Raw genomic sequence first — 21,822 nt, 5'->3', positions numbered from 1 at the left:
CTGCTTGACTAGATTGAACGCCGGATACATCCTGTTAGTTTTCAGATTATAGTAGTCGTTGCAATTTCACAAACAAAATACTGCATCTAGCATAAATAAGAGCGTACCGCTGCCACTCCGCCACGGTCGTCTTCTTTGCGCCGGGTTACCCTCCACTTCTTAAGCTGCTCTTCCGGAAGTGTAACATTTCTCATATTGCATCTCAATATAGCGGCTAGGAAAACCTCGAGAAAAGGGAGAGCCTCCAATAAAAAGTCAAGTATTATGTTGAGACACATCTGGGGTCGCACTCCAGGGCATAGTGTTCTTGCTTTTTGACCACCGAACGGAGTAAAGTCGAATTCCGTCTTTTCTCTGCGGCGAGTAAGGATCAACAAGTCCATCATGTTGGAGAGGAAGCCACTACATCAGAGGTTCCGTATGGACTGGTATGGTGGGAACCAATTGAGAAGCGTGGTTAAAGAACTATCTGTGATACCGCTGTTGAGAGGGATCTCATAGCCCGAGAGGCGATCATTAGGATGTTATGATATAGGTATTCCGAATTGACCCGATTTATCCAGGAAATGCATCGCCAGAAGGGAAGGCATGGGAGATATTTTTGTCCACATTTCTAGCATAATAGTATGTATAGTTGACCAAGGACATATTTGTTTGTTAACGTGCTGAGACGAAATACTCGTTGCTTTAGGATCGCCTAGATAGTCTACACGAAGGTCAAAGGGTTGAGTTTGACGTGGAACAGGAGAGGAGGGGGTTGCTTTCAGCTGTCAATGCCAATGTGATAGGCGATCAAGGGTTGGACCAATGTGAAGGACCCGATGCATGCGACAAAACCTGATCTGGATGGACAAGAATTTATTTTCAATAAGGAACTGTTCAAGGTGTCTTAGAGCCAGGTTGGGGTGTTCTGATTGCACGAAGTACAATTGCTCCATTCTGGTTTGGAATGTATTCGCCTCTGTTATCTGTGATGTTGTCTTGTAGGGAAGGGGGCCTGTTAGGGCAGGTCGGCACTGGAAAGGTACGGCCGCCTTATCAAAACTAAGCGTTCGACTTTCATAATACATACCTTATAAATAACTAAAGCAGTTATTAGAGATGCCTCGAGTCTAGCTCAGAGATCCCTCAAGTCTAGCCCAAAATACCGCAATAGTGGCGGCAGAAAAAAGAGCACCGACCATTATACTGGTATTTCCATAGTTGCGAGGGTCTGGTTTCTGGTAGTTGCTACTCCTGATCAATAGGCCTGCGACGGGAGTCCCAAGCAACATGGCGAACCCTCGGACCATATATAGCACCCCGTTGACACTGGCGAAATTTTGAATACCAAACGTCTCGACCAAGGTTGTTGGGAAAAGGGATATATAGGCAGATGCAAATACACCGTAGCAAATGGTAAAGGCAATGAAGAGCGATTTGCCACCGGATTCCTGGGAGGAATTTGACGATGGGAACCAGATTCCTAGCACAGCGACAGCCGATAGAAGTGTGGTCAAAAGCATTGTGTTGAGTCTGCCCATTCGATCGGCAGCATGCCCGATGATTATTCTGCTTGGGACACTGGCCGCGTTTGAAATGGCAATGAAGTTGGCCGATGTTGCCTGCGAATAACCTAGCGTGCGGGCATAGGAAGCGAAGAAAAATATAGGCGTATAGTAGGCGGCAGATTGAAGCGCCGCTCCTAATGCATGAGCGATAAACCTACGGGTTCGCGCAACCCGCCAATCTACCAGTGGAATCCGGAACATGTTCGGGGAGAGCAAAATCGCCCTGTTCTCCGCCTGAATGCGTGACATCTGGCTAGCGGGCCACCGTATAAAGGCCCCAAAGATCGAAATTAAGATGAATGAGATCCCTGAAGTGGCACGGAGTGTGTTGCGGAATCCAATACGTGCGATGAGGGATCGGAAGGCAAGAGGCCATATAACACCGCCAATACCTGTTCCAGAGAGGATAATACCCATAGCAAGCCCGCGATGAAGTGAAAACCATGTGGGTCCCACCGTGACAGAGGGCATATAGGCCATGCACGTTCCAATTCCAAGAAGAAATCCTTGTGTGAGAAGAAACTGCCACAAAGTGTAGCTAAAGCTGGCGAGAAGGAGTGCAACCGAATAAATTAGGCCGCCGCTCCAGACGACTCTACGCGGAGAGTATTGCTTTATCCAGGTGGTTGTGAAAGGTGCACCGATGGTCATAAGGGCAATGGCTAAGGTGCCAATTAGGTCAATTTGTGCTGGTGTTGCGCCCGTGAATGGAGTGTTTGGAATTGACGACATTGAGTCGTAGAGTTCCTGGTAAACTCCGAAGGCAAAGCTGATGCCACATGCAGTGAAGACAAGGCCAGTGGAAGAAACTAATATCAGGACCGATTGTCTCAAGGTAATTTTTTATCAATTAACCTGGTAAGTAGACCAAAAAGAATATGAGGACATACAGGTCATATCGCAGGTTCGACTGGCTGTCATCAATAACTAGCATCTGTGGGAGTTGTCTGTTCATGGCGATGGTATTACGGTCCCGTGTAGCTCTTTCAGATTCGGCTGTAGGAGGCAGAACCGTAACTTCTCGTAATCGGAGAGTGTTAACTTTTAACGTAATTCCCGCTTGACCGGGACACCCGGTTGAGCGGGACACCTACCCCCATTAGAAAATTTCAAAATCGATTATCCCAACCAACACCTATTAATTTAACTAGATAACACGATTTTTACATAAAGTAATCCTGTGCCCAATTTTTCCACATCCACTGCAGGTAGGCGGAGCCCTCCTGACCGGTTGAATCGGCTGATTAGGCAGATCGAGCTATTCATGCGATACTACCTCATCAGCTTCTACTGGCTGAATTAGCTGCTAAGCTAGCTGTAGGCCCTCTTCGACGGTCAAACCCTCTTCGCAGGGTATCTGCTTATGCGACCGATTGCGCTTATTGACTACCTTCTTATTAGCTGCGCGTAGATTCGCATTATCCTTCGTGAGTAATGCAGCGGTATGTAAGGATAGATAGGCGCCCTTAATCATCTGATTCACTATAGTGTTGACTGGGCTCGGAGGGGTATTTGACCGCCGGTATAGTAGATCCTTTAGCAATGAAGCTTGCTTCTGTAGCTGAATCACTGTTCTAGGCGTTTTTGGTGTGAATTAGCTAGATCTGCTGCTTGGCCGGCTTAACGGTAGTGAAGGCGTTCGGATAGAGATATTAAGCTTTAAAAGTACTCTTTCTATATCGACTAGTACTAGACTACTAGCTGCGAAGCTATTCTGAATAATAGATAGCTTTTGGAAGGCTTCTAGCCGCGCGTGTTGATAATTCTCTAAGAAATCGCACTTGTCGATATAGTTATATCCTATACGCGTAAGATCGCTCACGAAACGGCTATACGCTCTCTTGATTACTACAAAGCAGCTAATATCTAGTAGTTGTAGTAGATATAAAGAATATACAGGTATATAAAGAGGTATTATGTTGTTCTCTACGTAGATTCGGTCGAATTAAGGCGTAAGATAGCTACTATAACCGTCGAGGATTAATAAGCGAAACCGGCTACGTACGCGCGAATTCGTTAACAGGATAAAGAGCTTTTATAACCAGCGTAGGCTAATCTTATTAGTAGTCCAGCTATTAGCTAAGACTTCAAATCGCTAGTCTTTCGGTAGGTTATCGAACTAACTAGCAATAGCAACTTTGCCTTTGAAAATCATATATAGCAGTAGCGAATAGCCGTCTGCGCAAATTACTTCGATCGTAGTAACCTATTCGCGATTTCCTAGCTGTAAAAGACGTCTCCGACCGTAGAATTTAGCTCGCGTAACTACCTTCTGCGAGGATATAAGGCCTATTACAAAGCCTGTCTTATTAAAGTTATAGATATCCTCTAGTTATATCCCGTTCTCGTTAATTATGCTTTATATAGTCGTAAACCAGGCTTGTAGGGCTTTTAGGTCTTCGTTTAATACGCGCTAGTAGTCGTATCGCACTAAGTAGCGTGTTCGAAGCTTATCGCGACGTTTAACAAATTTTGTTGGCTAGTTCTTACTAACGGTAAGCGGAGGTTGACTACCGCGTATAGCTAGTAGGATATTCGCTATCTCTCTAATAGTAGCGGGCCTAGGCGCTGCTCCACGCGAATCCATAGAGAGAATCTATTCAGTAAGCGCATCCTCTTCTAATTGAGTCAATTTATAGCGACTTGGGCGCTTATCGACGCGTGCAATTCGGCCCTCAGCGCGCGTATGCAGTATTGACTTCGGTATTGCATAAAGGCTAGCTGCTGCGCGAATAGATTTGACACGGCCATTTTTAAGATCATTAAGGGCTAATAGAATCTTGCCCTCTTGATTGACTAGTTTCTGCGAGGATTCAGTGCGAATTGGTGGCATTGTAGGTGGTTGAAGTTGGTATGTAAGTAGGAAGACGCGATTTTGGATGGGGTGTCCCGCTCAACCGGGTGTCCCGGTCAAGCGGGAATTACGTTACTGCTAAACATATCACGTAAGCAAAGCATGAGGTGACTCACGGTGGGGTCCTACAAACCAGAAATGGAAAACGATACTCCGTACCGAACAGAGAATTTTAAATTTGCCGACTAGGAAGATGACTGCACGGAAGAAGGCGAAATGGGCTAAAAAGACTTGAGTCTAAGTCGTGCCGCAGCCGAAACGACCTGAATTGTTCGAATGAACCTAGTTTTGTGCTTTTATATATTTTCCACTTGAATCTCGTGGTAGCCTCGGAAGTACAGTGTCGTAACATACCAGGGATCGATTTGAATACCTAAAGTCGTCAGTTTCACATTTACACTCGCTAGCTAAAAAGAGGAAGAAGTCGATTGAAAGTTCTCCCGTGATTTATGACTGGGAAGGGCTCGAGTGGATGGCAAAGAAGTATTAGCCCCACTTATTTGGTTAAAAGATACTACATTCGGCATAGTGTACAACAATTAAAGCGGGGCTCCAAGGATCAGTTACTTAAAAGGTACTTTTATTGGTGACCTCACGCAGTCAATAGAACAAGGAGACAGTAATAATGCGACCGCCCCGTTCTAGCATCCGACGGAGCCAATGGTCGACCGTCTTGAGAATTAGCTATATCAATCGGCCAAAAACCAACGCTGGTTAGGGGTGGTGGCTTATACTTGAACAGATCGCGGGCGCAGCGTGCGGCGATCCCTTGCTGGTATCGGTGGTGCCCTGGCAGCCGGGGAGTATGTATTTGTAATCATCCAGCCTCGTAAAGTATTAATATATACCTTGATACTTTGGTACATGACTGCGTACCACCCATCTTCTCCATTCAACAATCCTGAGCGGACGATTCTAACACATAACCATCTCCCTTGTATGTCTATTTTTCCCTAATCTAATCGCCCTCCCTAACAACCCAGAAAATGAAAACCATTGGAATCATCGGTGGCCTCGCATGGCCCAGCACGATCACATACTACCAAAACATCAACCGTCTTATCTCAGAGAAACTTGGACCCCTTCACTGCGCAAAGCTTATCATCGTCCAGATCAACTTTGATCAGATCACGAAATGGATAAACAGCGAGCAATGGGAGAAAGTGGCGGAAGCTCTTCTTTCACTTGCTCGGCAGTTAGAGCGCGGTGGGGCGGATTTTATAGTAGTCGCTTGTAATACGGTGCACAAGGTGGTCCCGGCGATTCAGGACCAGATTCCACTGCCAATATTGCATATTGTCGATGCTGCGTCTGGGAAGATACGGGAGCTAGGTTTCAGCCGGGTCGGGCTAATCGGGAGTGCACTTACTATGACCGACGATTACTTTGCTGGACGCCTTGCGAAATACCAGATTGAGGCTCTGCTCCCTAGTGAGGGCGATCAAAAGATGATTCATCATGCATTGGAAACTGAATTGGCACCTGGTATCTTTTTGCCGGAGACACGGGCAAGGTTTAAAGAGGCCATTGGTCGGTTGATTGAGCGAGGAGCCGAAGCTATTGTTCTTGGTTGTACCGAATTTGGGAAGCTGGTGCAGGCTGATGACAGCAGTGTTCCGCTGATAGACACGGCGAAGGTGCACTCAGAAATGGCGGCGAAGATGGCTCTTTCCTAGTTGTCTGTGTATTCGTACATTCTTCTTCGCTTTCCTGGAAAAGGGCTCAATAATTTGCATTTTGCGAGATGTCTACAAGTCGGGCACCTTCCTTGTAGTATGATGGTATTGATCTGTCTCCGCGTTGTGGATTGAATTTCTCCTTGACACTACAAGCGATAACAACGGAACAAATTCAGTGCAAATTACCACTAGGTCATAAAAAGATGCCGTGACACTATCTAGGCCCCTAGACGGTATATTACTGTTATTTTCACTTTCGACAATTAAGAATAAATAACCGAAACAGGACAGGGTACACAAGCATTAATACATCTTTCGAATCCTATGTGGCGAACAATCGCAGATCTGCTAGAACACAAGTTTCTTCGTCGGCAATAGCCTCATCAATTAGTCCTCCCGCCAATCTGGAACGAAACGGAGCGAGAATCTTAATCCCAGATGACACTAATGGAAAAGATGTCTTCATATCCTTATTTACTACGGTACGTGGGTACAATAAAATACAGTCTCCACAGACAGAAATAGTCCGGAAAACGTCTGAATATGGACTGGCGTGACTTGGCAATGGGAGGCGAACAGGGCGCGGTGACTCACTGCGGAGGGCGCAATCAAGGTTTGTTATTGCGATTCTCGGAACAAAGACTTTTGGATAAATTAAATTGGGTTTAAGCAGATCCTTCAAGTCGATGCCAATTTCATATCACCTAGAATACCAAGCGCAAATTGTTCCAATATGGCCCCATCTTCTGTCTTTCACTTCCCTATACGAACTTTGTCGAACGAGCGCGTAAAGCTGGTGCCTTTCGACCCCAAGCACCATGTAGAAACATTCTTTCGCCTGTCAGAGCCGCATCCAGAGCTGTATGCGCATATGAGTCACGGGCCATTCCCATCTGCTGCAAAGCTCAAAGCGGAATTTTATGAGAGGGGCAACAAGCACCCAATATCCTTTACCAACACGGACACATTCGCCTTTGCTATCATCGACAAGACGCGTCCCCCATCTGCAGATGATCCCGAGGGTGAATTGGCCGGCACTGTGAGTTACTGTTATACATCGGCAGAACATCTCAGCACCGAGATTGGATTTATCATTATTCTCCCGCCCTATCAACGGAGCCATGTAGCAACCAATGCTCTTGGACTTGTCTTGAATTATGCGCTGAATGAGCCAGATGAAGGAGGCCTTGGATTGCGCAGGGTGCATTGGAAAGCCAGCGCAGCTAATTCAGCTAGTTCCCGACTTGCAGAGAGAATGGGCTTCGAAAGAGTTGGATTCACGCCGTGGCACATGCGCTTCGTCAAGGGCAAAGAGAAGGGGAAAATAGGAAACGGCAAAGAACCACCTCCTGGCAGCGATCCAGCAGATTTGTGGAGGGATACAGTTGATCTAAGCCTCGGATGGGACCAATGGCGGAGTTGTGCAAGAGAGAGAACGCAAAAGGCAATGAGCAGATAGAAACTAAAATGTTGTTATTCAAGGTTCCGCCTTCACCCAATCGGTATCGAAGGTCCAAGGAACTGGATGTTCTTCTTCTTGGGCCGTTCGCAACAAATCAGACTTCCTTTTTTTCACCAGGTCCAGCAGGCGTCTCACTCCTATGCCTGCCGTGTTTCCAGGCAAAATAGATACAGTCTCTCCTTCTCGGAAGAATATGGATATGGCAAAAGAGGGTGTACGGATCCACATCTTCAATAGGCAACGAACACAAAGGGCCGATGAGATCACTCCTCAATGGGTACCTCTGCAACGGCCATGCAACTACCTGACTACTTGTACCTTCGGTGCAGACATGGATAAAAGTGTATACATAGAATGGAAAAGAGAGGGCCAACGGAATGGAGAGGCAAAGACGACTGGTTTGCCCAGGTAATATAGAAGAAATTCATTTAAGTCCTTTTTGAATAGGGCTAGCCAAACTTGCCTCCCCAGCTTGAATGGGTGTTGATTGACTAGACGCTTCTTGACTGTTCTGTTTTTCTATTCTTTTTGTTTTGCTCTTTACCATCATCACCAGTTTCCCATTTTTAGCCCATCGATATCGTAGGCCGCCACAATAGGCCGCCGCAATAATTTAGAGTATTTCCGAGCGGTGTATTCTCTTCAAACTGCTCTGAGCTCCCGGTCCGTAACTTGCTTCGGGGTAGGATAATAGGAGTTCTAGAGAGATCAGATTTCTTTCCATCGAAAGCATCGGGAACGTACCAATTGAGAGCCAAGAAAAGACCAAAAACCTGGAAGTATCCGCTGATAGAATAACCACTTGGCCAGTCTCCCGGAGACGTATGCCCAGACAGATATCTACGTCGCACATCTCACTCTATTCGTATGCCTTCATCATGAGACTTAACTTGCGACGATCTTGTTTCTGGCGCTTTGATTTCCTATTCGAAACAGATTGACTCCGCCGGGTGGGCGGTACGGCTGCCATTTCTCAAGAGCCATCTTAACGATTCTATCGATGCCTCAAGCGTCCCTTTAGCGGAGTGAAAGAAGGGTGAGATATTTAAGGAAGTCAGTTTATGAAGTAGCCTCAGTTTCGGAGGTGGAAAGCGCGTTTTCGGAATTGTCAGGGTTGAAGATTGTTAAAAGGGCGTTGGCAGATTCTATACTTTCACTAGGCCGCGGTTTTTTGACGTCGCTAACTATAGCTAAAGCGATAGAAGAATACTACGCGTAGCATCTTTTGAGAGTCAATAAGTGAAACGACGACCCAGCAGATACCCAGATTAACGAGTGCATTGCGGTCGCGAAATAATGGTGGCAAGCGTAATGCAACGACCATGGTAAATGAGAGGCTCGTTTGATTGCACTGTTAAATCATACGTTAGGATTCGGTCGGCAATGATTATCTGTTAAACGAGAATGGTAGGAAAATAGTTTAGTCACGATTGAAATAGTTGAAATCGCCCCGCCCCAGTCTCGGTTGAACACACTGCTGACTATGTTTAGTTTGCCTGCTTTGGAAGTTTCCAAATGGACAACTCAGGTCCTCTTGAAGGATATTCAGCTGTAATCTGAGGGGCGTTCAGCTGAAAGTAGATCGACTCTAAACCAGATTGCGCAGTGGATTGAGGAATGTTGACGCTGTAGGTGATTGTATTATGCTCGGGAGGGTGGAAGCTCCGAACTTGAGCTAGGCCAGACACAATGCAAGAGAGCCAACAAAGGTATAATCTAGCCATGCTGCGAAATGGCGGAATGACCTCATGTCCTAGTCGACAAGCCTGGAAGTGCTAATTAGTGAATACTGTAGGTTGGTCTCCTTTATTTCGTTTAGCAACGGGCAGAGTAAGTTTTTGCATATTAAATAAACGTTGCTTGATAGAATTAGACGTTCGTGGCTGGGAGGCCACACTCTGTCTCCAATGAATCGGTGGCTATAGGAGCTTGGTCTCTGGTATTTGGAATAATTATTATTGTAGAGAAGCATCCAGACCATCATACAGAACCCCTTAGATTAGAGACTGGGGCTAGAAATATAAATTTGCGACCATGGATATGCCCAAAAAAGGAAGATACGTGTTCGGCTTTGTATTATCTCTTGCAACACTGGATACACATCTAAAGAATTCGCAAACATGAGGAAGCCATTCGACACTATTTTGCTTTTCTCTGCATTTCCCCTTACAGTACGAGTCGAAAACAGGTTCCCCAATATGCACACGCGAATTGTTTGACTGTGGGACAATTTGACTGTGGAGGACGCCCAACTAGTTCTGGGCGAGTATATCAATTGACCAATTTCCTACTGCTCAGGTGGAGGTTGGTCTAGGCTTTCAATGGTTGCCCTTGCTGAACCGCCACCAGTCGACATTGAACAGATCCCCAGTGCCAGCGCCGGTATAGACGAAGTACAGATCCTGAATTCCCTTTGCACCACTGACAGCACAGGACACTGTGGTCCATGTTTGCCATCCCCCAGTACTCGGGATAGTACAGGCGCCAAGAAGGGTGCCGTCCGTACTGCCGAGGTGCATCTCGATTGTGCCGCCGCTTGTAGCCGACGCGACTCGAAATTCAACAGACTTGGCGCCCTTCCCACCACCAAAGTTGACGCCTTCGACTTTGATGTAATCGCCATTATTGATATTGCAGACATTAAGACCACCTTCACTGCAGACCTCAGTTGAAACTCCAACTTCCCAAGCGATCAACTCTGCCTCCTGGCGTTGGTATGGTTCCAAGGTGTCAATTCGTGGAGCGCCCTTCGTCGTCATATTCATCTGGGGAATCGTACCATCTGGGTTGTAGGTAAAGGGCTCAATAGCCACAGATCGTTCGAAGCCACCACCCCCTGGTAGAGCGCCGTTATGGTAAAAGAAATATGAATGGCCTTTATAATCAATGACCCCAGGATGATTTGTAAAGCTCGAGCCTTGAGTCGGCATGAGAACGCCCTGGTAACTCCAAGGTCCGAGGGGACTGGTACCCATTGTGTAGCGAATATCCTCAGCGCAGCAGTCTGCGGCGTAGACGATATAGTAGATGCCATTTCGCTTATAGACCCATGGGCCCTCCTCAAACGAAGTTGTGCGATTTTCACTGCCTTCGCGTGCCCCAAAACCAGCAACCGTAAGGTTGATCTGTGCAGGAGCGCCCTTATATGAGATCATATCCTCGTTCAACCTGACATACCATAGGTCTGGGTTACCCCAATATAAGTATGCCTGGCCGTCATCATCAATAAAGACAGTTGGGTCAAACTCGTTATTTTCGAGGAAAGGGTGACCAAGCGCATCCACATATGGACCGGTAATTGTATCGCTTATACCAATACCAATAGCCATAGCCCCAGTTGCGCCATGGGTCATCGGTGCGTAGTAGTAGAATTTGCCATTGCGAGAGATGACTTGGCCTGCCCAGGCACTTTCACCACTAGCCCAGCTGAAAGTCTTTAGGCTCATGACTGTGCCGTGATCCAACCAATTGACCATATCCGTAGTCGAAAAAAGCCGCCAGTCCGTCATATTGAAGAATGTTGAGTTTGGCAAATCGTGATCGGTAAAGCAGTAAAGGCGCCCATCATGCACGACCGGTGCTGGGTCTGCTGTGTATATGGTCTGTATGATGGGGTTATCAGCCCTAGCTAGCTTGCTGCCGCCCAGCAACACAGATAAGCATAGCAGGGACTGGAACAATAAAGCACAGGCCCTCATCTTGGCGAATGGGTGGGTGGATTTTAAGGCGCTCCCTTGCTAGATTTCTAAGTCTCTTAGAAAATCTTAGAAAATCATATACCCGTCGCGTTGTGCAAATGAATTGTTGGCAAGGGTAGGATTTCAAAAATTGAATTGATATTGATGAGATTTTAGAAGGACTTAAATACCACAGATCTTCACTTTACCCGGACACATAGAGAAGATTTTAACCGGCTCGAGGGCTCGACTCCAGACTAGGGCCGAATGCCTCGTAAAGAGATGTCGATCTGGGGACCCCGCCGGCGAAAGGGGTGGTAGAAAAGGCGCACTTATCTATTTAGGCTGATCCATCCGTGGTAGACGACTCTAGAAATTGAGTGTAGGACTAGGGCCATCAAACGACTACTTAACACAGAATAAACGACCCCTGGGCGATTGTTGATGAGACACTGAGCGTCGCTGAGTGATCAGTGAGTATCGAATGAGCACTCACGGACAATCAGTCATGTCCCACGTGACTGACCCTGAGCATGGTCAGGAAGATCGACCAAGGAAATCCAATTGAATAGTCGATTTATTGAAACGAGTGGGAATCCAAGGGAATGCTAAATACTCCTATGAAAGCTACGACTCCCGGCTCAATCACCGGTAGAGAGCGGGGTAATGGTGCTATACGCAGCGTAAACTCGTCCAAGTTGTTGCAAAATCGGAGCATTATATATTAAAAGCAAAGAAACATAGGGCTTGTGACTTGTGATAAATCAATGAGAGGAATCTGTAGGTTACTATCCGATTTTAGTATAATATGTTCGAACTCTTTTTCTGGTCCAGCGAGCACCCCTCGTTTCTGCGCAACTTCGTTCCTATTGTTCCGCAAATCGTTCGAAACAAGGAGTGGCTTGTCAAGTAACAGTGTATAGCCTCTAGCTGATGCACCGATGAGGCTTTAGTCGCAGTCGCTTTATCTAGTCGCGTCGTTTTTGCTCGGGATTCGCATCCTAGGCATGACTTTGAATCTTTTGGAAAGCACTCATATCCCGACTCGGTTTGGGCGACCGTGCGGACCAACATTAGTCTGCCCAAGGTGAATAAAGTCAACGGTGGCTTTGTCATTAGTAATGACAAGCTTGTCGGCATTGAGCTGCCAGCGCTAAAGTCTGTGACTGGTGCCATTGATTTCAGTGGTACTTTCGACACGTAGACTGAACTCCTTGATCTTATTTCATGATTCTCGGGTACGATGAATTCGCTAACGTTTCTTACAGCGTTGACCTAGGCTCTCTCGAAGAAGTTGACGGCGGTTTCAATCTTCAGTCTAGTGATAGCAAATTTTCTTGTGAAAACTTTGATAACATGAGGGACACCCCCACCATTCGTGGCACCTACAAGTGCAAGGCTGCCACGGATCACCCTACCAACTCTAATGGCAATTCTGGCACCTCCACTTCTCACAGCAATGTCTCTGGCACTGATACCTCTAATACTGCCTCGTCCAGCGCTGCCGTTCCCGCTACTGGCCTCGCTGCCCTCTTCTTTGATCTTGTTCAGCTTGTATAATGCCATGGGAATGGAGAATTCGCAATTCTCCATTATTTTGGAAGGCGAGCTGTTTCGGATCTAGAAATGTCAGCAAAAAACGGGATCATTTTCGTCTGAATCTTCTCTAATCTTGGCAGTCATCTTTGCGAGAGAATCAATTCCTACATTTAGTGCGGTGCTCAGCAGAAAATCCACTTTACCACGTGTGAGACAGAAGTCTGTGATGTTGCGAGATTCGTGTGCAAAAACATTACAGTAAATTTAGAAGAATAGTTTACCTCTTAGGCACTCATGCTTTGTTGTCGACCTGAGGAATGGTATTTTACTACTAAGCCGGCCTGAATTGGCAGCTTACCAAACGGAATCTATGTTAAGTACGGTAAATCGGACCAACTCGGGATCCTCAGGGTATCACGGTAAGACTAATATATAATAGGGCCTCTGAGACCTCATCTGACACTGTCTATGACCAGCCTTGCAGCTCAAAGATTGGCCTTTCGCATATTGCACCTGGCCGCAATACGATTTGTATCGAACGCTCGACGGAAGCACCTTCGTGTAGGATCTCATGCAAATCTCCGCATTCTGCAACTTTACGACTCGAGATGTCTAGTGTCCAAGAACGGCCATTATCAACATCAATTTTCTGCTCAGGACCAGCTCCACTGTCTTCCTCGTCGCCCTTATCACCGTCACCTTTATTATTGTTCATGCCACCGCTTTCTGGCTTGAAGGCGTATTCATGACCCCGAGTGGTATGATCATCTGCGAAATCAGTATTTCTGACCGCGACCAATGTAGCCAGTCGCAGTTCTGGATCATCAAAAATCTTGTGTACGCCATAGTGCGCTGTCAGAGCCTGTTGGGTAATGTCCTGGAAAGTCGCAACAACATCCAGCAGAAGCCGTTGCTGTTGCTCTGCAGTCTCACGCTCGTCTCCGAGAGATCGAAGTGTGTCTTTAGATGCCTTTAGCTTTTGATTGATCTCGTTACGAACCTGTTTAGCACGTCGGAATGATCAGCAAGCTCTTCTTTTTTAGGTTCATAGCATGTAATACGCACTGAAGGAAATTGACGACGAACAGTCGACGCAAGAACATCTTGGAGACGATTCTTCAACGCCCTGATGCCAAAATTCTCGGCCCGAAGTCGATTCCATGGAGCCGTCTGGTGGAAGAATTCCTCTCTCAGCGTCACGATTGACGTTTCCTTCTTTAATTTGCTGGTGTCATAGATTTCGAATAAGAACCTAGCTAAGCTTCCTACTAGCGCTCTGATCTTCGATTAGGTCGATGACTTCGTTTTCGGCCCCCTTGTTAACGAGATTAAGCTTGGTGAGAATCCGCAGTGTCCTTTCCCCAGAAGGATCAACTTCGCGGGCTAACTCTATGATTTCCTGAGTGGCAATGTCGACGTTGGCCGAGACGACAGTCAACATGATTGACCGGCGGTTCTGCATGTAGCGTAAGACCATGTTGCGGACCATGGCGATGTCGTTCTTCGTAGTGCGCCCGGGTGTGGTGTTTTTGAAGATACCAGGAACATCAATGACGCTGAGATGCCCCTCGTTGAGGCCGCAGATCTGTAAACAGAGAACACTGTTGAAGAAAGTCGGCTTCCCATCGTCAGATGAAGAGAGTTCAACGGAATGATCAAACTGATGATTATTAAGGTAAAGATTGGATGAAGGCGCTGTAGAAATACCCCTAGGGCAAGGTGTGATTTATCACTCTCTCAATTCACCAATTCCATTTGGAAGATTAAATTATAATTGAAGTAGCCTGCGTACTGCTTCACTAGTTGGTTTACCTAACTACACCAAAATACAGATCCGTACCCAACCTAGTGCGTTGTGCTTTATGATCTAACTTCACTGGAAGGGGCTAGGGTAAAAGAAATCATATCTCTATCCGTACTGTTCGATCTAAATGTTGAGAACCGACCCGACTTACCATAAAAAGCCGTACGTAATATAAGGGGAACTAGAAGGAAATACCAGATTGCGATTCCTGGTGGGATCGAAAGTGGTTAGTTTAGATAGTCAGTTCATACAATCTGTTCTCTAATTTTGGTGGTCAAAGTTGGGTGGCCAATTTTGAAAAATTTGTGTTGTTAGTTTGGGTGAATTGGGGTCCTCAATTTAAGTAAATTCGAGTGTTTGTTTGAGCCGGGCAGTCAATTCAGTTGGTCAATTCTGATAAATTGACGATCCGACTTCATCAAAATTTCCCCTCGACTTCACCTAAGTTGACCCGTCAACATTAACGACCTGAATTGCCACTTGAATTGACCATCAGAATTCGAAGGTCAAGTTTAAGCTATTCAGAAAGTCAATTATGATGAATTCTGGTGGCCAGTTCTGATAAACTTGAGTTGCCGATTTTGATGAACTTGGATTGGAGGGCCAAGTTAGGCTTAGGCCAAGATAACCCCTTTCCCGGAGGTAGTTTTATGCCAGACTACTGCTTTATCTACACTGAAGAGCTAAAGACCGGGTGATGTTCAATCTGAAAATGATCATAAATAAAACAACGCTAGAAAGACACTAGGTATCACATGGCCAACAAGCCAAAAAGGCAAATTATATACTACACCCACCAGCTACTTCCTCTTCTCCGAAGAAGCCTGCGTAGGAGTCATCGTCTGAGTCTGTCCATCCTCTGACTCAGCCGCGTTATACACCGCAGGAACCTCATCCGGTTCCTGGGGGATAACCAGATTCAAGAACACGCCCAGAATAGCGCAGACCGCGAAGCCATTCTCCATCACCAGATCCACAGCATTCAGCAGTCCCTCCAGAGAATGGTTATCCCCACTGTACGAGAACACGTACGCCCACCAGTCCGGCACGAGCGTGATACCCATACCCAGGGCGAACGTCGCGGTGAGAATGAACCGGTTGCGGCGGGTGAAATCGATCGTCGAGATGATTCGGATTCCGGAGATAGCCACGCTGCTGAACAGGAAGGTGGTCATACCGCCCAACACGGCGGAGGGAATGGCGACCAGGGCCGCGGCGAATTTGGAGAATATCCCCATGATGATTAGGAAGAAGCAGCAGCAGAAACCGGCGGTGCGGTTTGCGCATTTTGTCAGGGCGATGACGCCGTTGTTCTGCGCGAAGACCGACATGGGACTGATTGTCATTAGTCCGGCTACCAGACAGGTGATACCGTTTCCGAGGACGCCGCCCTGGATGCGCGAGTCGAAGGTTGGCCCTTCGACTGCTAGCCGGGATACGTCGCAGGTTGCGGTGATATCGCCGATAGACTCCATCATGATGACGAGGTACAGTGACAGCAGGGGGAGGATCAGGGGTGGGTAGATGGTCAATGGGAAAGTATGCACCCATGCGAACGAAGCAACTGGCGCAGAAGTGATTCCCGAGCTTTCGAAGTAATTGCATGCCGCCGCAACGATAGATCCCACCAGCAGACCCACCACGACAGCACAGCTCTTCAAGATAGGCGGGCCAAATCGTTCGCATAGGATGATAGTCACGAAGACGAGGAATCCCAGCCCGATGAACTCGGGACTTCCCCAGGGCAATGCGTGCGGGGCATTAGCGCTCGGGCACATGGGTCTGGTTGCGGTCGAGGAAGCGGGCACGCAGGAGGAACCACCGCCCCAGTCTTGCATGCCAGTTTTGATGAGCGAGGCGCCGATGAGGAGGACTGTTGGGCCGGTGACGATGGGTGGGAAGACGCGGGAGAGGATGCGGCTGCTCATGAAGGAGAGGCCGATTTCGAGGAGTGCGCAGAGACAGGATGTTCCGAGGAGGGCGCCGTATCCTTTCGGGCAGGGTAGTCGGTTGCCGCCTGCGTCGAGAGGGCAGTAGCCTGATTTGTACATTTGGGAGAAGGCCCCGGTGGCTACGGTGATGGTGGAAAAAGATGTTCCTGTGGAGGGGGATGGTTAGTGATGTTTGGGATATATGGGTTGAATTGAATGGGCCATAGGGGATGTACGTACCAACCACTGATAGCAGACCAGTTCCGATATAGTACTTGGTGCCATAGACGTGGCAACGAGCCATTTGCATTGCACTGAGAAGACCCGAGACAATCAATGAGGTCGACACAAGGTATTGATAGATGTCATCGCCAAAGTTGACGCCCGAAGATCCGCCGAGGATGATAGGTGGGGAAATCACTGCATTTAACACGTTAGTTTAGTGTTCACCATGTCCCATCTGCATATAGGTGTCTTTTGAATATCCATATCAAACTCACCACCAGCCAACATAGAAAGAGCATGTTGAAGACCTGTCTTAGAATCAGCCTCGGTTCCACAAAGATATGACTTGCGTATGAAATGTACCCAAAATCAAGGCCAGCATAATTGGCATGCGATCCTCCAACCCGAAGAAAGGTGTGGCCTTGCGCTCGCGCTTTGTGAATGGGAGCCGCGGCGTAAAGAGGTATGCATAGTCATAGCTTCCGATGAGTCCTTCTCTATTCCAAAAAGTCAGTCAATGCAACAGGCAACCCTATACCAAACACTGTGGTGTATTCCAAAGCGAGTCAAGGTATAAACAAAACACACCTCGTAGTAAAAGTCTTCACAACACGACGAAACTTGTCGCCGACGGTGGGTCGCGGCCCATGGTCAGGACCGATCTGGTCGGGGCCGTCCATCGTGTCAAAATATCGATGATCGAATATAGATCGGGGTCGCTATTGAATAACTCCAAGACTGGATCGCACACTCCACCGAAACCGGGGAATGGAGAGTGTATTTAAACGATCGCGTGAGCGAGGGAACGTCGAAGTTCTCGGAAGTCAAGACGAAAACTAAAATTCACAGCAAGGCAGGAAAGAAAAAAAAAAATTAAAGCCAAGCTTCTCCAAACCCGACCCGACCAGTCGTGAACTCTAACTCGAGGCCCCGAATCCGTGTGGAGAAGGGCCAGCCGGGGTGGACGATAAGATGCGGTTTGAGATCGCTGGGCTCCGGTTGGCATTAGCCAAGAGCATCGCATAAGTCGATTTCGAGGACAATGACCCAGGGATGTACTGGGCTGGTCCTTACGGAGTATCGAGCTAACTCCGGACTCTCCAGTTCACGTTCACGCTGCAAGTGCGAGGCTACAGGACACCAGACGGGACGTTTGAGGGTGGACTACTCTTATCGTCCGTGGGGCGCGTGTGCATCCTCGTGACCCAATGAGATGGACCAGATGATTCTCCGCCCACCCAGTCTGAACTCCTCCCGGGTGGGGGAGATAAGCGAGCAAAATCGTTTAGCCGCGTTATTATTCGAGAATATTACCATCGCTATAGACAATATCATGCACGACTGAGTCGTACTGTAGATTGGTGGATCCCCCTTCATACCAGGCTTGTCGCTGATCCCCTTCATCCTAGGCTTAGCTGCCTCCTAGCCTACACTACGATGATCCTCTTGACAGAATAATAATGCCCCGCCGGCACGCCCCTTATCGGCCACAGGTGGAAATATCGGGATCCCCGGCATCAAGCCACGGTCGGCTATCGCTGCACGTATATCTGGGGTTTATCGTTTATCGTTTTATCTCGACAGGGGCGCGATCGATCGGACGGAGGTGCCCGAGCAAAGGTGGAAGGCGCCGCCTGGCCTATCGTGTCTGTCGGGGGCTTGAACAGGGGCACCTGAGGGGGTGAGGCTATAAGAAGAAGCCGTAGCCGGTACCCCGGGAAATCGGGCGTGGTGATCGATGGCTGGCCGTCTGGAGCAGGATTGGAACGCGGGGGAGGTGACATCTTGATTTCTTGGGTTTAGGAATGCGCCGGAGTCTGGGGTTGCAATATGGATAGGTTGGGTCATAAAGAGTCGAGGGGATCCTGTCTCTGATCAATGGGAAGAACTGCCTCGGGCTATGGTGGCGATGGCAGCGACGAAATCGTCGGTATCGGAGAGGATGATGCAGATTCTTTGGAACTGATCGAGAAATCTCGATTGCTCGTCACCATCCCATCATTCAAAGGTCTGGCGTGTCTGTTGGCTGCTGCTGTTAGCGTTGTCGACTGGACAGTTGCAGCCTCGGCCCGGGCCTCGGCCTCAGGCAGCCTTCGTGACACAAGCATTGACACGAGCCAGAGGCATTATTGTTGGTTGGTGGGGTTCCCCCAACGAGCTCTGATCGCGGGGAGACCATTCCTTGTCCAACCGTATATGATGCTATCTCTTTGCGACGTAGCGATGACGCTTCCTTTCGGTGGCTATAAATGCTGTCGGGATGTTGAGTTCATTAGTTTTCGTGCTGTTGCCACCGTAGGGCTGCCATGACGCAGGGTCAGGACTGTGCGGGTAGCGATTCGCAGGGAGGAAAGTCTGCTCCGGGAGGGACATGTGATATACGCAAGTATCGAGGGAACTGAGGATGAGTGCTTGATCTCTGCTAAAATTGGACAGTTGACACTGGACCCTGGACCCTGTGGTACAGTCAGAGTAACGTGACTGGAGGCGGCACAGGGTGTTCTAGACCCGTGGCATGTTGCCGTGTCACGTGACTCCCAACGTAAGCTGAGGGGCTTATCGTGGCGGAAGCCTCCTCCGGAACGAACAAAGGTACAACAAGTGTGGAATAAGGAACCAAACTTACCAGAGACATGAGTAGGAGTAAGTTTGGACAGACGGAGAGAACATCATACGAACCCCAACCAAGGGAGCCTCCGAGTAGACAGTACTCCGTACTTTAGCTACAGTCTATTATTCCAGACTGTGAATAATGGCGGGTCAATGGCATTGTGGCAAACATGGCAATAGGCTATCATGCAACGGACGTTCATTGAATTCTGAGGTCAGGTTCTCACTGGGATTAGCTCAGCATGGCCTAATAGCCTGATAGCCTGATGGCCCCCGTCTTTTCCCGGCTCAGCCAATGGAAGACCCCAAAAATGTTTATCTCAGCCCCTGGTGGCCTCAGGCCACAAAGCGTTGGGGCGGACCCAACATTCAATTTTGTAACGAACGAAAACGATCGCCCCTCAGAAAAGACCGAATTGCAAACGTCGAAAAGAAAAGAAATCGATCGGCCTGCTGCAATTCCTCTTTCCCTGTGTCCTTTCCCTCCTAGCAGACCTCGGGATCTTGTGATTCCTCACCGCAACCGCCTCTTGATTCGCCTTGCGCCGAGCTTCCCCATACATCCGTTGGCGATCAAACCCTTCCCTCCCCCCAACGTTGGTCTTAGGTGGGCCCTTCATATATATAAAAAAAAAAGCTGCCCCTTCCCTGGCACGCCTTTCTTTTTTTCGCTCCCAATCTCTCTTCAACCTCCCCACCCCCTCCTCCTCCACACATTCAACGGCACACACCATGTCGACCAAGGCTGAGTCCTCTCGCCCTCGGGCGGCGGACACTAAGAAGGTCCATATCGCCGATACCGCCATGACTCGCAACAACTGGTACAAGCACGTCAACTGGTTGAACGTCTTCCTCATTCTCGGCATCCCGGCCTATGGCTGCATTCAGGCCCTCTGGGTGCCCCTCCAGCTCAAGACTGCCATCTGGGCGGTTGTGTACTACTTCTTCACTGGCCTGGGTATTACTGCAGGTAAGCATAAACAACTCGGGTCCCTATGATCGGATCAGATATCCAGTGGGAAAATGAAGAACGATTGAAAACTGACTTTCCACCTCATTAGGATACCACCGTCTCTGGGCTCACTGCTCCTACTCCGCAACTCTGCCTCTGCGCATCTGGCTCGCCCTTGTTGGTGGCGGTGCCGTTGAGGGTTCCATTCGCTGGTGGGCTCGCGGCCACCGTGCTCACCACCGTTACACCGATACCGAGAAGGACCCTTACTCCGTCCGCAAGGGTTTCTGGTACTCCCACCTCGGCTGGATGGTCATGAAGCAGAATCCCAAGCGTATCGGCCGTACCGACATCTCCGACCTGAACGAGGATCCCGTCGTCATCTGGCAGCACCGTCACTATCTGAAGGTCGTCTTCGGTATGGGTCTGATTGTTCCCATGCTCGTTGCTGGTCTCGGCTGGGGTGATTGGTTCGGTGGTTTCGTGTACGCTGGTATCCTGCGCATCTTCTTCGTCCAGCAGGCCACCTTCTGCGTCAACTCCCTGGCTCACTGGCTCGGTGACCAGCCCTTTGATGACCGCAACTCTCCCCGTGACCACGTCATCACTGCTTTTGTCACCCTGGGTGAGGGATACCACAACTTCCACCACGAGTTCCCCTCCGACTACCGCAACGCCATCGAATGGCACCAGTATGACCCTACCAAGTGGACCATCTGGACCTGGAAGCAGCTCGGCCTGGCCTACGACCTCAAGCAGTTCCGTGCCAACGAGATCGAGAAGGGCCGTGTTCAGCAGCTCCAGAAGAAGATTGACCAGAAGCGTGCCCGTCTTGATTGGGGTACTCCTCTCGACCAGCTCCCCGTCATGGAGTGGGACGACTATGTTGAGCAATCCAAGAACGGCCGTGGCCTGATCGCCATTGCCGGTGTTGTCCACGACGTGACCGACTTCATCAAGGACCACCCCGGTGGCAAGGCCATGATCAGCTCTGGTATTGGCAAGGATGCCACCGCCATGTTCAACGGTGGTATCTACTACCACTCCAACGCTGCCCACAACCTGCTGTCCACCATGCGTGTTGGTGTCATCCGTGGCGGCTGTGAGGTCGAGATTTGGAAGCGCAGCCACAAGGAGAACTCCGAGTATGTTCGCGATGAGGCTGGCCAGCGCGTCATTCGGGCTGGCCAGCAGGTCACCAAGATTCCCGAGCCCATCCCCACTGCGGATGCCGCTTAGATTTTTCCGTGATGTCCTTTTTCTCTTTCTGCTCTAAACGACATACTTTGCATTCTCGTGGGCCTCGGGGTTTTGTGGTGTTCATCAGGCGTCTTCATGTGCTCTTTTGTCTTTCCTTTCTCAAGAGTGCCTTTTTTTTCTTTTCCTTCTCATTCTGAAAAGCGATGGGCACTTAATAATCTGTCATGAACTAGAAACGAACTTATATCCATTCCTTGATACCTGAATCTGTGGTCAGTCCTTGATAGATTAGTAGATCAAGCTGGTAGTCGATCATCGGGTGATAGTACCGATAGTACC

At 48.6% G+C, this 21,822-nt stretch overlaps 7 protein-coding genes across 7 annotated transcripts; 3 read left to right on the top strand and 4 right to left on the bottom strand.

Moving 5' to 3' along the window:
• Positions 1-1,112: 1,112 nt before the first annotated feature.
• On the bottom strand, positions 1,113-2,505 carry N7458_007367 (uncharacterized protein; the record flags this gene model as incomplete). Its single annotated transcript, XM_056910749.1, has 2 exons — positions 1,113-2,379; positions 2,441-2,505. The coding sequence occupies 2 exons, from the start codon at positions 2,503-2,505 to the stop codon at positions 1,113-1,115; spliced, it is 1,332 nt and encodes a 443-aa protein (XP_056763575.1).
• A 2,885-nt stretch (positions 2,506-5,390) lies between these two features.
• N7458_007366 (aspartate/glutamate racemase family protein) lies at positions 5,391-6,080 on the top strand (the record flags this gene model as incomplete). Its single annotated transcript, XM_056910748.1, has 1 exon — positions 5,391-6,080. The coding sequence occupies one exon, from the start codon at positions 5,391-5,393 to the stop codon at positions 6,078-6,080; it is 690 nt and encodes a 229-aa protein (XP_056763574.1).
• Positions 6,081-6,816: 736 nt separating this feature from the next.
• Positions 6,817-7,542, top strand: N7458_007365 (GNAT family N-acetyltransferase; the record flags this gene model as incomplete). The annotated part of the gene is made up of 1 exon (XM_056910747.1): positions 6,817-7,542. One exon carries the CDS (start codon positions 6,817-6,819, stop codon positions 7,540-7,542), a length of 726 nt encoding a protein of 241 aa, XP_056763573.1.
• A 2,321-nt stretch (positions 7,543-9,863) lies between these two features.
• Positions 9,864-11,054, bottom strand: N7458_007364 (glycoside hydrolase family 43 protein; the record flags this gene model as incomplete). The annotated part of the gene is made up of 1 exon (XM_056910746.1): positions 9,864-11,054. One exon carries the CDS (start codon positions 11,052-11,054, stop codon positions 9,864-9,866), a length of 1,191 nt encoding a protein of 396 aa, XP_056763572.1.
• Positions 11,055-12,497: 1,443 nt separating this feature from the next.
• On the bottom strand, positions 12,498-14,516 carry N7458_007363 (uncharacterized protein; the record flags this gene model as incomplete). The annotated part of the gene is made up of 5 exons (XM_056910745.1): positions 12,498-12,842; positions 13,288-13,761; positions 13,827-13,948; positions 14,031-14,421; positions 14,508-14,516. The coding sequence occupies 5 exons, from the start codon at positions 14,514-14,516 to the stop codon at positions 12,498-12,500; spliced, it is 1,341 nt and encodes a 446-aa protein (XP_056763571.1).
• Positions 14,517-15,365: 849 nt separating this feature from the next.
• On the bottom strand, positions 15,366-17,401 carry N7458_007362 (nucleobase:cation symporter-2 family protein; the record flags this gene model as incomplete). The annotated part of the gene is made up of 5 exons (XM_056910744.1): positions 15,366-16,663; positions 16,737-16,916; positions 16,997-17,029; positions 17,085-17,218; positions 17,310-17,401. The coding sequence occupies 5 exons, from the start codon at positions 17,399-17,401 to the stop codon at positions 15,366-15,368; spliced, it is 1,737 nt and encodes a 578-aa protein (XP_056763570.1).
• A 2,662-nt stretch (positions 17,402-20,063) lies between these two features.
• N7458_007361 (stearoyl-CoA 9-desaturase sdeA) lies at positions 20,064-21,522 on the top strand (the record flags this gene model as incomplete). Its single annotated transcript, XM_056910743.1, has 2 exons — positions 20,064-20,301; positions 20,393-21,522. The coding sequence occupies 2 exons, from the start codon at positions 20,064-20,066 to the stop codon at positions 21,520-21,522; spliced, it is 1,368 nt and encodes a 455-aa protein (XP_056763569.1).
• Between the last annotated feature and the right edge of the window lie 300 nt (positions 21,523-21,822).

The sequence above is a fragment of the Penicillium daleae genome (genome assembly GCF_028827525.1).
Source record: "Penicillium daleae strain IBT 16125 chromosome Unknown utg000007l_segment0_segment0, whole genome shotgun sequence".
In the NCBI taxonomy this organism is placed as follows: domain Eukaryota; kingdom Fungi; phylum Ascomycota; class Eurotiomycetes; order Eurotiales; family Aspergillaceae; genus Penicillium; species Penicillium daleae.
This window is presented reverse-complemented; position numbering and strand designations above follow the sequence as displayed.